Source organism: Bidens hawaiensis, unplaced genomic scaffold (genome assembly GCF_021521415.1).
Source record: "Bidens hawaiensis isolate Kalapana, Puna unplaced genomic scaffold, B.hawaiensis_p1.1 tig00028335_1, whole genome shotgun sequence".
NCBI lineage: Eukaryota > Viridiplantae > Streptophyta > Magnoliopsida > Asterales > Asteraceae > Bidens > Bidens hawaiensis.
This window is the reverse complement of record NW_027494629.1, coordinates 27,741-42,717: the sequence shown is the minus strand read 5'-3', so window position 1 is coordinate 42,717 and position 14,977 is coordinate 27,741. Positions and strand designations below refer to the sequence as shown.

The 14,977-nt window shown below is 34.6% G+C and overlaps 1 protein-coding gene and 1 pseudogene across 2 annotated transcripts; one reads left to right on the top strand and one right to left on the bottom strand.

The window, feature by feature from the left end:
* Positions 1-436: 436 nt before the first annotated feature.
* LOC143576887 (D-glycerate 3-kinase, chloroplastic-like) lies at positions 437-6,602 on the bottom strand (annotated as a pseudogene). Its single transcript, XR_013143016.1, has 12 exons — positions 6,439-6,602; positions 4,315-4,700; positions 3,357-3,436; positions 3,181-3,242; positions 2,417-2,448; positions 2,226-2,304; positions 2,112-2,143; positions 1,923-1,991; positions 1,742-1,816; positions 1,250-1,366; positions 1,128-1,178; positions 437-998 (listed from the first exon to the last, which is right to left on the bottom strand). The product of XR_013143016.1 is annotated as a D-glycerate 3-kinase, chloroplastic-like (transcript).
* Positions 6,603-11,572: 4,970 nt separating this feature from the next.
* On the top strand, positions 11,573-12,222 carry LOC143576894 (uncharacterized). The gene is made up of 2 exons (XM_077060885.1): positions 11,573-11,664; positions 11,709-12,222. The coding sequence occupies exons 1-2, from the start codon at positions 11,573-11,575 to the stop codon at positions 12,220-12,222; spliced, it is 606 nt and encodes a 201-aa protein (XP_076917000.1).
* Positions 12,223-14,977: the final 2,755 nt, after the last annotated feature.

The window sequence follows — 14,977 nt, the reverse complement described above, 5'->3', positions numbered from 1 at the left end:
GGGTCCGAATGTAAGCCAACTCGTAGATGGATACATTTGGCTCCCAATTGCGCCCGATGGTTATAAAGCCATCGGTCACATAGTCACGACTTCGCCTGTAAAACCCTCACTCGACAAGGTTAGGTGTGTTAGATCTGACTTCACGGAGGTAACCAAGGTGGACTATGGTTTCATATTAATTTTCTGTTTCTCTTTTTGTGAACACCTACATATGTTAAACATTCTATTTGTTGTGTTTTAAGAAGTTGGGCTTCTTCTGCTAGACTTGCCATGTCTATATTGCTGTGAATTCCTTGGCAAACGGATCGGTTAACAAGTCGAAATACGTTCATAAAAAGGGTAGGCTGACGTACAAGTACTTTTTGTTCCCTTTAAAAATTATGAATAACTATTAACTAATGTGCCGATTACAAAAATTATCTTAATACAATAATCTATTCTTGGAATGGAGCGAGTTATGCGGTTGTATGCATTTAAAAATACTCTGGGCAACTTTCAATCCGTTTAAGACATCCAACTTGTTTAACCGCTTTCATCTTGGCTGTACTTTTTTTATATAAAATATAATATGTGTATCACCCAACTGTGGACATGAGAGATATCATGGCTCATAAAGAGCACATCAAATGTGGATGACAGGAAAACTCTACAATTGAAGCGTGTTCGGGTGAGGGTGTCGATGCATGAAAGAAAGAGTTACTCTTATTAAGTAGTGAGTATATAGAACATCATTCATTTACACTAGAATAGAATATAAAAGAATAGAGTAACTATACGTAGGGTTTTAAATATACAAACTTAAGGCTGAAAGCATAATAAACAAAGATGAAAAAGATAGCATTGGTTACCTGTATCTAGCCAGCAAGGATTGGATTTTTTTGTTCATCAATTTCAACAATGAGGGTGCGTTCAGAATCCGATCCTTTTGGTCCTTCTGTGTACAGCGTAGGAAGGTATGCATTGTATGCTGGTAAGTATCTTGACACAAAATCCATTACCTGCAACTCAGAATCACAAAAGATATCATGTGAGTTAGCAACCACCCAAATTGCATATTTAATGCATAAAACCTTTTAATTTTAACTTATTCAAGAAATTAGATTATCACTGAAATAATATAATCATACCTCCTCATCAGACATCCCAGGGTTTCCAGCTTCTCTCATTTGAATCTCTGCCTGCAAGATTTTCCCAAATAATATTAATATCACCTAAAGAAACTATAAAAACATGGATGGTGATGACAAACCTGTAACCGCCATTGGTAGACGCAACTCGGGTCTTTAATTTTGATAATAATCCATGCTTTCACAAACTTGTCCCATGCATCATAATAAGCCTCTAGGTTTTTATTCACTATTTCTAGCTGCACAAGAATTTAAGGTCATGTTAATTTCACAATACATATCGTTCTGGTACAAATGAAATTAACCTGCTAAATGTACAAATAGATAGTAATTATTGTTACTCTACTGTTTTGAACTAGCGTAATTACACTACAAAAATGAAGTAGAGTAATAATAATTATTCTAGTGTTATCATAATTATTCTAGTTATGTGTACGTCTTTAGCACGGTAAATCTATTTGTATAATTGTTTTGATCCTAATATATATACATATATATTAAATATATAAACTAACCAAATCAAATGATTGGTTGTTATAAGTTCGTAAATTAATTGTGATTCTGAAATGATCATAATCCTGATCCTACATGACGTGTGATCTCAGTCGTCTAACCTGGGGGTCAATTGCTTTGACCACTTCAGCAGGAACTGGCTTAAAACCAAGCATCCAACCCTCAAAAAGAACTACCTAAGTTATGAAACAGAAGAAAAGGCACATGAAAGTTAATAAAAACAAATTCAACATAAACCCTTTTACAAATGTTAAAAAAACCAATAATTGAAGTTTTATTTACTGTTAGAGGTCCTTCAACTTCAGGCCATGTTGAAGGGTCAGCTCTATCACCTCTCCCATTGTAGGCAGACTGCATTAGGGAGATTGAACATCACATTAGAGGTGAACAACTCAACATTTCAATTGTATTATTTCTAAACGGGAAACACGTAAAACTAAAAGAAAAAAAAGATAGCTAAATGGAGCTTACCTTTTCATATCTGGGCAGCTTCATTTTCAAACCTGGACATTTTTGTGCATCAAAATTTAGTTCAAACATGTGATTAAGCAAAAGATCGGATCTGAATAAATAAGTGTCTCAAACCCTCTTTAGTCAGTTTCTAGACAGCAGTTAGTGTTTCAACAGACAGAGAAAGATCATGGCTTCCAGCATTTCCGCGAAACTGCGGGTAAATAAAAAGACTTTATGAGAATTATTTACTTAAATAATAATGGACTTAATTCTGCAGTTTTTAAGTTTTCTGCTTTAAAAGAAATATAAAATTGAAGACTTACCTCTAAAAGAGCATTCCCAGGATGTTTCTCTCAGTTTAACCTATAACGACAAATGTATGATTGCATTAGACATCAGTGAACCGTTCGGCGAGAAGTTCGTTTATTTAATAAACAATGAACACGAACATCTTTTGTTCATTTAATTAAACGAGCATGAACACATGTCTCGTTCATTCATATATGTTCGTGAATGTTCGTTTACATTCGTTTGCTAAAGTTCATTCATTTACATTCGTTTATATTCGTTCATTGATGTTCATTTATGTTCGTTAGATTACGTTTGTTTATATATTCATTAAATAATTTTAGGTCCACTACAATTTAGTTTAATTATATGAAATTACAATATTAACCGTTACAATTTAATTTTATTCATGTTTACTTTTATTTGATGTTCACTCAATTATGTCCGTTTATATTCTTTCATCTATGTTCAGTTATATTTCTTAGTTTATACAGTTAACAAACGTACACAAACAAACACGAACACGTTAATTTTCTTAAGAACGAAAACAAACAAGAAAATTCTGTTCATATAGTTGTTAGTGTTCGACAGTTTGTTCGGTAAAAGTTAAACGAACAAACATGAACAACTACCATTCGTGTTCGTTTGATTCGTTTACAGTCGTTACCAAGCTAGGGAACATGAAATCTCCCCTTTATTACTTTATAAAGGTGCTTAAAAATAAGCATAAAAATCACAATTGAATAACTTTCAACCCTAGAAAAGAAAATTGCAATCAACAAGTAATATTCATAAGTCTTGAGTGTTACCTGATCATCATGTGTTAAATAGAAATCGTCTATGGAAACAGTTGCAGACTTCCTGATAAATAAAACATGCTAAAAACTCTTACTTTTCTCAATATTAATATGAATTCATGACCATAAGTAAATTGCTATTTGACAAAAATGTATCATTGTTGTGCTTGCACTTTACCTCCCTGAAGTGCGAAAAAGATAGTCTAGAGCAAAGACCAGTGTAGTCTTTCCACAGCCTTGTGGAGCACTAAAACCAATCTGCATAATAACAGAGGATCAGCTAGCAACTTAAGGGGTATGCAATAATCAAACATCATTTACGAGGTTAATTCGTGAACCATTAGGTGGGAAGTTCGTTTATTTAATAAACAAATGAGCATGAAAACATGTCTTGTTTGTTCGGTTGTGTTCGTGAACGTCTGTTTACGTTTGTTCATTTTGACTCGTTAATGTTCATTCATTTACGTTCATTTATGTTTGAAAGTTAACGTTTATTTAAGTTCGTTCATTAATATATTTATCGAAATTTGTTTTGTTCATTACAACTTAGTCTTGTTTTACTAACTTTTTAAGCCCAATGCAATGTTCTTCAAATTATGTTCATACATTTAACTGCTTTTAGCTCGGTTAAGTTCGTTTATCTATTTTCAATTATGCTCGTTCGTTTACATTCATGAACCGTTCATTAATATATTCATTGAAATGTTTTTTGTTTATTACAACTTAGTTATGTTTTAATAACTTTTTTAAGGCCAACACGACATTTCAAATTCCTTTTTTAGCTCAATTATTTTCGTTTATCTATTTCATTTATGTTTGTTCGTTTACCTTCATGAACCGCTCGTTAATGTATACATTGAAACTTTTTTGTTCACTACAACTTAGTCTTGTTTTAATAACTTTTAAAGCCTCCTATTTATCTATGTTCATTTAAGTTTGTTCATTTACGTTCATAACCGTTCGCTTATACTAGTTCACGATTGAACATAAATGAGCATGAACATGTTCATTTTCTCAATGAACGAACACAAACAAGAAAACCCCGTCCATTTAACTGTTCATGTCCATTCGGTTCAATTAATGTATACATTATCCCAACAAACAAGGATAGTACTATTAAAAGGTTAGGAAAATACCACTAAAGGAGGTATGTCATCTCCATCTTTGAATGTAGATCTATGATCAGCAATCTGCTTTTCGCACCACAAGTAGACCGGGATATAATAGTGATAAATTCTAGCCTTTTGGGGTGTAGTCAGGTATAGCTCATTGAGCTTAAACAATTTACACACGTGAAAACCACCTTGTAACCACTCGTCTATAGTGTCAGCTACTGTTTCTGGGGTGAACCCGAGTTTGTCTATAAGTGGGCCCTCGCAAATAAACTCAAAAAGATCCTTCACAGAGGAAACTTGGGCAGGTGTAGGAGGAAACACTGCATGTAATGGACCATGATTCCTTTTGTTGTTGGCTATAATATCTTTATAGGTTGAGTTGTCTTGCATCCATGAACATCCATCTCCTGCATCAATAATGTCTCAATCATGATATACAGGGCATTTACATATTTCCTCATCCTAAACTTTGAAATTACATATTTCCTCAAACCATGCTTAAAGAGCATTGTACATTTTGCATTAAAAACTTGTATTTTGGGGAAATATGTAATTTCAAAGGTTAGGAAGGAGAAATATGTAAAAATCCCTATACATTCTCCCATCTCTCTCTATTGTCTCTCTCTGTCTCTAAACTTAACAGAAAAAAACTAACCACATTAGCCATTTGGACCAATATTGAAAGAACCCGACAAGCATGGGGACTAAATCCGCCAAAAAAAATATTTAGGGGCCAAATCCAAGATGTGGCCCAACTACAGGGACCATTCGTGTAATTTATACTAAAGATTAATAAAAAGATTTATAGAAACAGACCACCTATACTTTTTTTGTAAAAATGGTAAAGGAATGAACTTTTTTGAAAAGATGGGTCTTACATCATAACTTTTTAAAAAAGTAGCAAGCATGATTAGGTGCCATTCTCAAGTGGTGAATTTGATATCAAAACAAAACAGTTAACAAACTCAATTTTCACATAACTCCCAAACATTTTATTAACCAAGAAATATAACTCAAAAACTTAATAATTTTTTTCTACACATTTGAAGTTGGTTGCTAGAAAATGAAAAAAAAAAGGCAGAGTATGTTTCTGTCTGTGAAATTTGCCCCCACCATAAGATTTCATATTTCCATTTGCATGACCACCGCAGGCAATACTCTGGTTTCCCATAACCTAAATAATGCATCTGAGTTCTCTAAAATTGCCTAGCTGTTTATTATTAAATCTTGTACAGTACCTAACCCTTTTAAAACTTCTTAAACATGTGTATCTCATTGAATATTATTGATGCACTGTACACAGAATAGATATATCGGTTCAGTCCTAATACATTGAGTATTTGTGAAATGCTTAATCGAAACCAAAACTAGAGATTCGGTTATTCCAAATCATGAAACCTAACCATTGGTCACGTTGGTTATCGGTTATGTTAGGGGTCAGTTTTGTTGGTTATCTTTGCTTGCCCCTAGTGGTGGCAGTGTTAGGCCTGTCGCTAAAGGCGGTGGAGGTGCCATTAACAAGTAGGGGTGAGGCTTCCTTTAGGCCCAAAACAACCCCCCCCCCCCTCCTTTTTCCCTTTTACTAAGTAGTGTAAATTTACCCGTTTTCGTCCAAGCTTCATAACCAGTAACAAGTAAGTGATGAAGATAAACAATGGCCATAAGCGGTGTTAAACCCATTTGCCTGTTTTGACCTGTCGATTACCTTGACTAGACCAAACTTGACCCGTTGACTAATATGAGTACACTCAAATGAAGTCTACTTCACTAACTCTTAAGGCCAAAGCGTTGACTATTTGACTTAAAAATAATTTACTATATATTCCCATCCACTTTATCAGAACAAAAAGAGAACAGGTTCTGTTACCTAAAAGCATCATATTCTTCTTCTTCTTCTTCTTCTTAAAAAAAACAAATCTAAGCAAATAGGTCCCAGTAATGATAGCAAACAAATCCAAACCAACCACATTATAATCAACTAAATCACTATTCACCTTTCAAAAAATAAATAAATCGTATTCATGAATTTAATAATATTATTCAACACCGAACGGAACAAATACGCAAACTCGTAAACCTAATTGGCGAGCTAACGAGATAAACAAATCGAATGCAAAATGAGCGTAAATGGCGTAATTAATACACCTGACTTGGAGGAACTGAGTTGAGAAGTGATTCGATGTAATGATCTGAAGGTGCTGCGAGTAGTAATTGGAGCGCTGGATATAATGGTTGGGAGTGCGGTCGTAGAAGGATGGCAATGGTGAAGTGACCAATGGCTTAGCAGGGCGAGGCAAAACAACCGCCATAGATAGTATAGTGGTTTGTCCACTAAAGTTATCTATATATATTTGGATGTTTATGGACTGTATCGTACCATATATTTATGGTTATATTTCGAGAAGTCAATTGATATATTTTAATTATTATTCTTTTTTTATTTAAGTATATTGATATGATTGATATACATCCAAGGTTAGTGATGGAAGAAAAGAAGCGTGTCTTATCTTCTGATCTAATCCAATTAAGGGCGTCTAATGTTAATGTATAACATATTTAGGGCATTCTCATCCCACCCCTATCTTCAAATCAAAAATTACACTAAAACTCATTTTATTTTCTCTTTTCATTTTAATTAAATAATACTTTTTATACCTTTTATCATTACATTTTTTCTTTCCTTCACCGACAACCACTTTCAAAATATATTAAAAAATTATAAGGGGAGAACAGTAATTTTTCAAATATACAAAAAAATCAATACTTTTTCTAAAATATAAAAACTCCTCACTTACAACACCCTGAATCACTCTCTAAATTATAAAAACACCACTCACATAATATAAGGGGTTGGACGCCATTTTAGTATTTTACATTATTATAAGGTTATTCTTCTTTTCTTTTAATTTTTGCCAATTATTATTATTTAGTATTGTTATTACTGTTTTTCGTAATAAATATATTACTTTCATTAAAAGTTAAACATCACTGTTACAGGCAACACGATGTGTCGTCAAGTCCTTTTGAATTGCAAAACCAAGTCTTTCAAAAACTACATTGATAGATTTTGGAATCATAGCATTTTTATGCATGAAATGTTGGGCTTGGCTAAGTAGCTCCACTGTAACAGGTGCGAGGAAACAAAAGTATCAAATGCAAATAGTACAAACACATGTTAGTTATCAAGACACGCATTCTCGTGTCTAGTCACCTTGTATGAAGCGGCTTTTAGAGTAGCCTGACTTACTGTGAAACTACTAGGCCCCAAGCTCACAGTTAGGTCCAAACATGCATACTTCTCTCACGTCCATCTAAAGACCAAAATATCGGTTGGTCTGAGTGATGATCTTCATTCCAATTGGTCAGCCAAGATATTTACAAGTGCTTCTTTTTTAATCGATATCCCAGCAAGCCTAAATATGTCGAAAAGAACGTCCCTAACTAAATCGTGTCGATACTTAAACCCCAGGAACTCTCTACAATGTATTTAAAATGCCGAGAACTCTCTACAAGTATTTAAAACGTCGAGAGCTCTTTATAGTGTATTAAGAAAATGAGGAAAAAAAAAGGAAAAAGAAGGCATCTACTATTCTGCTAGCATTGCGTGCGCCTATATCCCTGTTTTATTATTTATCTTTAACGACGTAAATTTCTCTAGATATGTTAAGTTAAGTAATATTTAACATCGATAATTATTATTTTGTTGTGTCTTGTAGAACGAATAGATAGATGTTTGTAGTCTGTAGATGAAACCCTCTAAAATATCTTTATTCTTTACTAGAGTTCAAGAGTTGGATGATGAAACTACACCTTGAAATTTAGCGGGGTAGAATTGGTAGGCTTCAAACTAGTAATTTTATGTAACTCTTTTGACTCCACCAATTTTGGCTTGATCATTATTGCATGACGATGATTTGACCCATTTAAGTGTGGCCCGTAAACGAAACAACTCGCTGTCATATACTTTTAACGAAAAAACTCGCTGTCATATACTTTTAACACAATCTTGGTTATACAAACTCGGACGATACATCATTTAAGTTCGATGATTGTTAAGTAAATAGTAAATACAATAAAGATTCAATACCCTAAAATTAATGATAAGCCAGTCCTTAAGGTAAGAAGAATACGAAACTAGTAAGGTCTGCCAGCTTACAACAACTTTGAGCAAATTAAGAAATCACAAGAGGTGCCCAACGGTTTGCATTTCCATAGCGGTTCGTAGGGCCGTCCAAACCGCTCGATGCTCGAACTCGCTCGCCGCTCGCTCGGAATTTGCTCGGAAAATGCTCGCTCGTTTTTTCTCTCGATTGTAAATGAGCCGCTCTGCTCGGTTCGGTTTGCAAATGAGCCAAGCAACGAGCAAAGGTCTGCTCGGTTCGGTTCGGCTCGAATATTTTTAATTTATTTTTTACATAATTATATATGTACAAATAATAAATATATTGACAAAATATAAGTATACAATTTTTTAAACCCTTTTAAATTGTTCCTATTCCGTCAATTTTATAGTTTTATTAGTTTGATTCGGGTTTTCAGAATACATATACATTTGTTTACATGTTCATTATATCTCACTTCTAACTTCTTTCTCTAAAAAATTTACAACCTATTATACGTTTGTTTAAAAACTACTAATTTGTTTACAAAATATATTGTTTACAGCCTTCAAACTTGTTTCTTATTGAAAATTTTAAAGTGAAAAAGAAATAAAAAATGCTTGAAATCGCTCGATGTTCGTTCTAAAAATGCTCGGTTCGATTTTGGCTCGTTTCGTTTTTCACTCGGTTCGAATTTCAGCCGTTTGGTTCGATTCGGTTGTAAACGAGCCAATCAACGAGCAAGCCTTCGCTTGGTTCGGCTCGGCTCGTGAACAGCCCTAGCGGTTCGTAACTGAACCCGAACTGATACCACATCTAAACGGGTTTGGCCCAAACCGATTCCAACCCGACCCATATACCGGCTCTCCCGCTCGTCACTCAAACTGGTTTACAACCTGAACCGGTTTTATTAGAGACACGCAGTGGTGGAGCCACATAGTTACAACCAGGTTTGGCCGAACCCGGTATTTTTTCGGTTTTATATGTAGCATATATATACGAATTAACGAGCGAATCCATTCTTTTTCGGCGAGCGAACCCGGTATCAATTTAAAAAATATTTGAACCCATAAGAAACAACCCAAAAAAGTTATTAATAAAATGGGTTAATAAGCCCACCCCAATTAACAATCATAAACATAATGCCTAAATAGAAATTAAATTTAAAAAAAAAAGTCAAAAACATCAATGGTTGAGTTTCTTATCTATCAAGTATCTATGTTCAGTATAACCTCCTCGCTCCTTCTTCGTCAATCGCCCAGTTGCCCAGTTTCCAGTTCGCCTCCTTCACTTCGGTGTCCTTCGCCTAATTCAGTATGTATGTTTAATGTTTACCGACTTACTCCTGAATAGTTTTATAGTTGAATACTAATAAGAAACAAAGATCATATTATATAGAGACATAAATATTGAGCATTCCAGTTTATTCTGTAACCGATAAAAATATTCATATTATATTATAATATATTCACGTTATGTTATTATATAGGGCCATAATTTATTTGTATTTCTTTGTCTAGATGTTAGATGCTCAATTTAATTAAAAGATTCTATAAACAGGTCAATAACGGTCAACCAAATCTTTCTTTGATTGCTTCAAATGCTTAAGGTTTCAATCGATCATTCGATCTGTGCCTCATGACGACTCTTTCTTTAATTTTGATTCTGATGTTTAAGTGCTTCAAGTGTTTAATGATGCTGGTATTTGTAATATTTAAAAGGAGTTCTTTTAGAAAGTTGCTATTAAAGATGTAATGAATTATTTTCAAAACATGAAAGCACGTAGGGAAAAATTATAATATGTAATATCTTTTTTATTTAATATGACTTTGTATATATTGAATGTTGCCGATGTACTTTTCTTATGATGGTGATACTGCATTTTATTTGTTTGACCGGCCATTTAGGCCCGAAAACTTGACGTTGGAAAAAGTTCGAGCACCAAAATATCTTTAACTCATAAGAAAATATTTCTAGCTCCGCCACTGAAGACACATTAATTGTATAATTTTGAATATGTATTATCCGGACAAAAGTCCTAGTCATAGTCAAATGTCATTATTAGTATTAAACTAGTATTTTCAACCCGTGTGCTGCGCCGGAGCTGTCAAATTGCACTAAAAACAAACGTAAATGTGTAAAACTGCGTACACGTGTAGAGCGCGTCAACGTGCTTGTGAAACGTAAAATATAAGATGATACTCTAAGTGGTCTAGTCAAATTTTATAAAAGGAGCGTCTAATGGTGTAGAAAATAAAAATAGGTTTTAAAATATTTATTTTGTTGTTATGCAAACTAATTTATAAATATTCTGTATATAAATCATCTGAAGAAAAACTTTAAAAATTGTGGAAGTTGTCAACTTTATAAAAGGTTATATAAAATTTGTAATAGAAAAAATAGTAAGAAGTAGTTTATAAATTTGTATCCTTGTTTTTACCTAATTTATCTAGTCAAGCAATAGGTAATAAAATTGTTTTAATAAATAATTTGATTTACAATAATAATTACTAAAGATTATTGTATGTATGTAAGAACGCTAAAACTTTATCTTTCGGGGGACGAGTCACGGTAATTAAGTCGGTACTTAATGCTTTACCGACCTATTATTTTTCTCTATATCGGGTCCCCGACGGCGTGTTAGATAAACTAGACCAACTAAGAAGAACATTCTTTTGGGGTGGTTCGGAGGAAAATTCAAAGATTCATTGTGTCGCTTGGGAACGGGTGATTGCTGTGAAGGATTATGGCGGGCTTGGTTTAGGTTCGCTTTGGGATATGAATCGAGCTCTGTTGGCAAAGTAGTGGTGGCGGTTCAAAGGAGAGCGGGGAAGTCTGTGGAGGAGGGTAGTCTGGTCGATTCATCACAAGTCGAGGGATTGGCAAAGCATTCCAGTGAAGATGTCGATTCCGGGACCATGGAAACAGGTAAAGAAAACTGCAAACGAGTTGAAAATGTTGGGGATTCGCTTAGATATAATAATATTAAAGCAAGTGCTAAAGAGTGGAAACAATTCTCTTTTTTGGCTAGATTACTGGATCATACTAAGCATTAAATTCCCTATATTGTTCGAGCTGGAAAGGGAGAAAGGTGTACTGTGACAGACCGTCTGATCATGGTAAATGGTGAAATATGTAGTACTTGGGGCTGGTTGAGAGCACCATGTTCAGGTCCAGAAATGGTGGAGTTGAGGGGACTTCTTCAATTATGTCAAAATGTGGTGTTGGAGGATGGGAATGATAAGGTTGGGTGGGATTTGGATGATTTAGGGTGTTTTTCAACTTCAAGTTTGAAAGAAAAAATTAATGGGTTAGGCTCACCCATCCCGACTTCAGATTAAAATGGAACAATTGGGTCCCTGGTAAAGTGGGTATTCTAGTATGGCGAGTGGACTTAGATAGGATCCCGGTGATACCCTTGTTGGCAAAACGTAATGTGTTAGTTGGGTTTTTGGATTGCCCGGCTTGTGGAGAGGCGGATGAGACAACCGAGCATGTCTTTGTCTCATGCGGTTTGGCTCAAGCGGTGTGGCAAGCAGTTTCAACTTGGTGTAAGGTTCCGCATATTTTCGCGTTTAGTATTCGGGATATCCTTGAGTTATACAAATTTATAAAGGGCTCAAAACGAAAGGCGAAGTTCTTCCACGCGGTCTGTATGGTGTCGGTGTGGTGCTTATGGAAGGCGCGAAATGACATAGTTTTTAATGGCATGGCGATTACGGTGGAAATCGTGGTGGGGAATATAAAAGCACTCGGGTATCTTTGGGTTAAGAATAGGTCGGGTGGGTCTAGCTTGTCTTGGGAGGATTGGTGCAAGTTCAAGGTTTAGCTAGGCATGTATTGTAATGTTCCGAGGTGGTTTGTTGGGTGTGGCTTGGTACTCGGGCTAGCGTCTTGCTAGTCCCGGGTCGGTTGTTTGGTGTATTTTTAATAAAAATTTGCTTTGTTGGCCGTTTAAAAAAAAAAGTATGAACACGAAGATCGATGATGAAAATAGTTACTGGGGTAATTCAGTATCTAAGTGGATGGAATTAGATCTAGGTAGGGTGGAACAAAAAAAAAACCAGGTGGATAGGTTTGTAAACAAATGAATAAACTAAGTGTACAATGTACTTTGTTGGTAACAACTCGTCAAACATAGAGTACCACGAAATAAAGCCTAAGATGAATTGAATAGTAAATCTGTGAGGTAACTGAAATCTGAAAATTGTTAATATATAAATATTTATTATAGGTATATTATGTTTCTTCTTCATGTATATATATTGTATTAGTTATGAGTATTAGTTATGAATACAAAATGTAGTTAATCATTTTCTTATAGGTCTAAGCTAGCACGGTTCTAATCTGTCTCAAACTGTCGATTTGGACTCTCAAACCGGTTTCAATCCAATCCAAACCGATTTGTATATGGTCAAATATTTCCTTCATAACCGATTTACGACGCAAGTCGGTTTTGACCAATGCTAACCAAACTGATTCGGTTTACCACCCGAATTGATTTGGTGAAGAGAAACAAAAATGTACACCTCTAAACACACAATTACGTGACTCTGCTTCACACATCTTTGACATTTCCTTATTACTCTTCCGAAGAACACAATCATTAATGACATATATGTGCGCAACATTTTTCAAAACAAAATTTTTATTATGATAAAGTGACATTTCTACATAGTTGAGCGTGACAGAGCCGTATTTAACTTTCTATCTATCGAAAATCTTAATTTTTGACGTGGCTATGTGGATTAGCATGATACTAGTGGAGACATGACCATACCATGCGTAGGCAAAGTAACCAAGCTAACTTTGAGGCAACAACGAGCCTACGCATCATGAGCATATAAGACACCAATTTAAGGATAAATGGTTAACATCTGGATTGAACTTAATATCAAGGAAGCTTCCGATTGTCTATAAAAGAAAATTTCATCAAAGCTATTTTCATTTTCATTCACTCTATTCTTTCTAAACTCTCTCTTTATATTCCTACAATCTTATCATCGTGCCATATCACTGATTCTCACGTCGGAAGCTGATCGTAGGAGACCCCCTCCTACGATGAGACTAACCGATCGTGTTTTCTTTGATTCTTAGCAGGTAGAGAAGCTCTGGTAGGGATACACTCTTGGGCCGCCATACTCTTGTTGTTAGCTACGTCGTTGTAGCAACAGATGCATTTTTGTAATAAACTAGGTAAAACACTCGGCGCGTTGCGTCAGGCAGATGACATAGTCAATAAAATAAATAAATTTGTCAACGCCCAGACATGACAAATTAACATACTAAAAAAACGCGCGTTGCGGTGGCTAACCGACATAAATTCGGTCGGTATTGGTTAACAGAATCAAAACTAAACCAAAAAATAAATTCACTAACAAAACCCGCAATGAACCAAAAAAAGATATTTGTGTGTTTCAGCTATGAGCCGACACAAATTCGATCAGTATCAAAGATACATAAACTAAATCGTAAACATAAATTTTATTAAATTGTATACATCAAATATCACGTCTTATTAACATAAACTTAAAAGTGTAGTAAAAAAAAGGGTGCTCCTACAGATACAAACAACAACTAACATTACCATATAATTTTCCGCTAAAAAGAAAATATACATTACTATATATATATAATTTAATAAGTAACCAAAAAAAAAACATTGGTAGCAAATGGAGCTAGAAGACTTGAACATGGGTACCGACTGACTTCAAACTCAACATCAACAAATACAACAAACATCATCAGACTATCACATAATATTGTTTTTCCATTCAAACAAATTACCTAAAAGCGCAAACAGCTAAAATTTGTGGCATCCATCATTGCTTTTTATCTATATATAAAATATTATATCATTTTATAAACTAAGCCGGTTATTTTATGGAATAACTTAGGTAAAAACCAAATCTTTTTTTAAAGAAGAAGCTTCGTAAAACAAGGAACAGTATATATACAACAAATGAAATACATCGAGATGATAGGCGAAGGCAAGGGTGGAAAATCCGCAAACAGGAGAACTGTATTAATCTGCCGCCGATTCTAATAATTCTAAAGATTTTTAAATATCTATATAATTAGATATTTTTTAAATGCAGTAGAGTATATTCTTAGTGGGCTAATTCATGAATCAAGGAGCACCAACAGCGACGTACCAAGGGTGGTCGAGACTTGAGATGGTGGCGATGACTGGGAAGTGGTGATGAAGGCTAGGGTTGTGGGGTGGAGGTGTGGTAGATGCAGCAACAATGAGTGATTAGATATCTCATTTACTCTGGTTGAATTCATTATTTTGAGAGGAAAAAAAAATATTTTGTTCATTTATATGAAAGGATTTTTAGAGAGAAATAATTTTAATTCTAACTAACTTCTCAACCAAACATACTAGCAATGAAATTGAGGTTTTAGTTCTTAGGAGTGGAGGAAGCGCCTGAGTTTGGACCATGAGTGGAGGGAGCTTGGGGAGATCACAAGACTAATAAACAGACGTAATATTAATCAAAATTAAGATGTTTGAAAGTAGGCAATTAGAAAAAGATCATGGAGATTATAGTCTTATGACCACCCCAAGCTATTGATCTTTT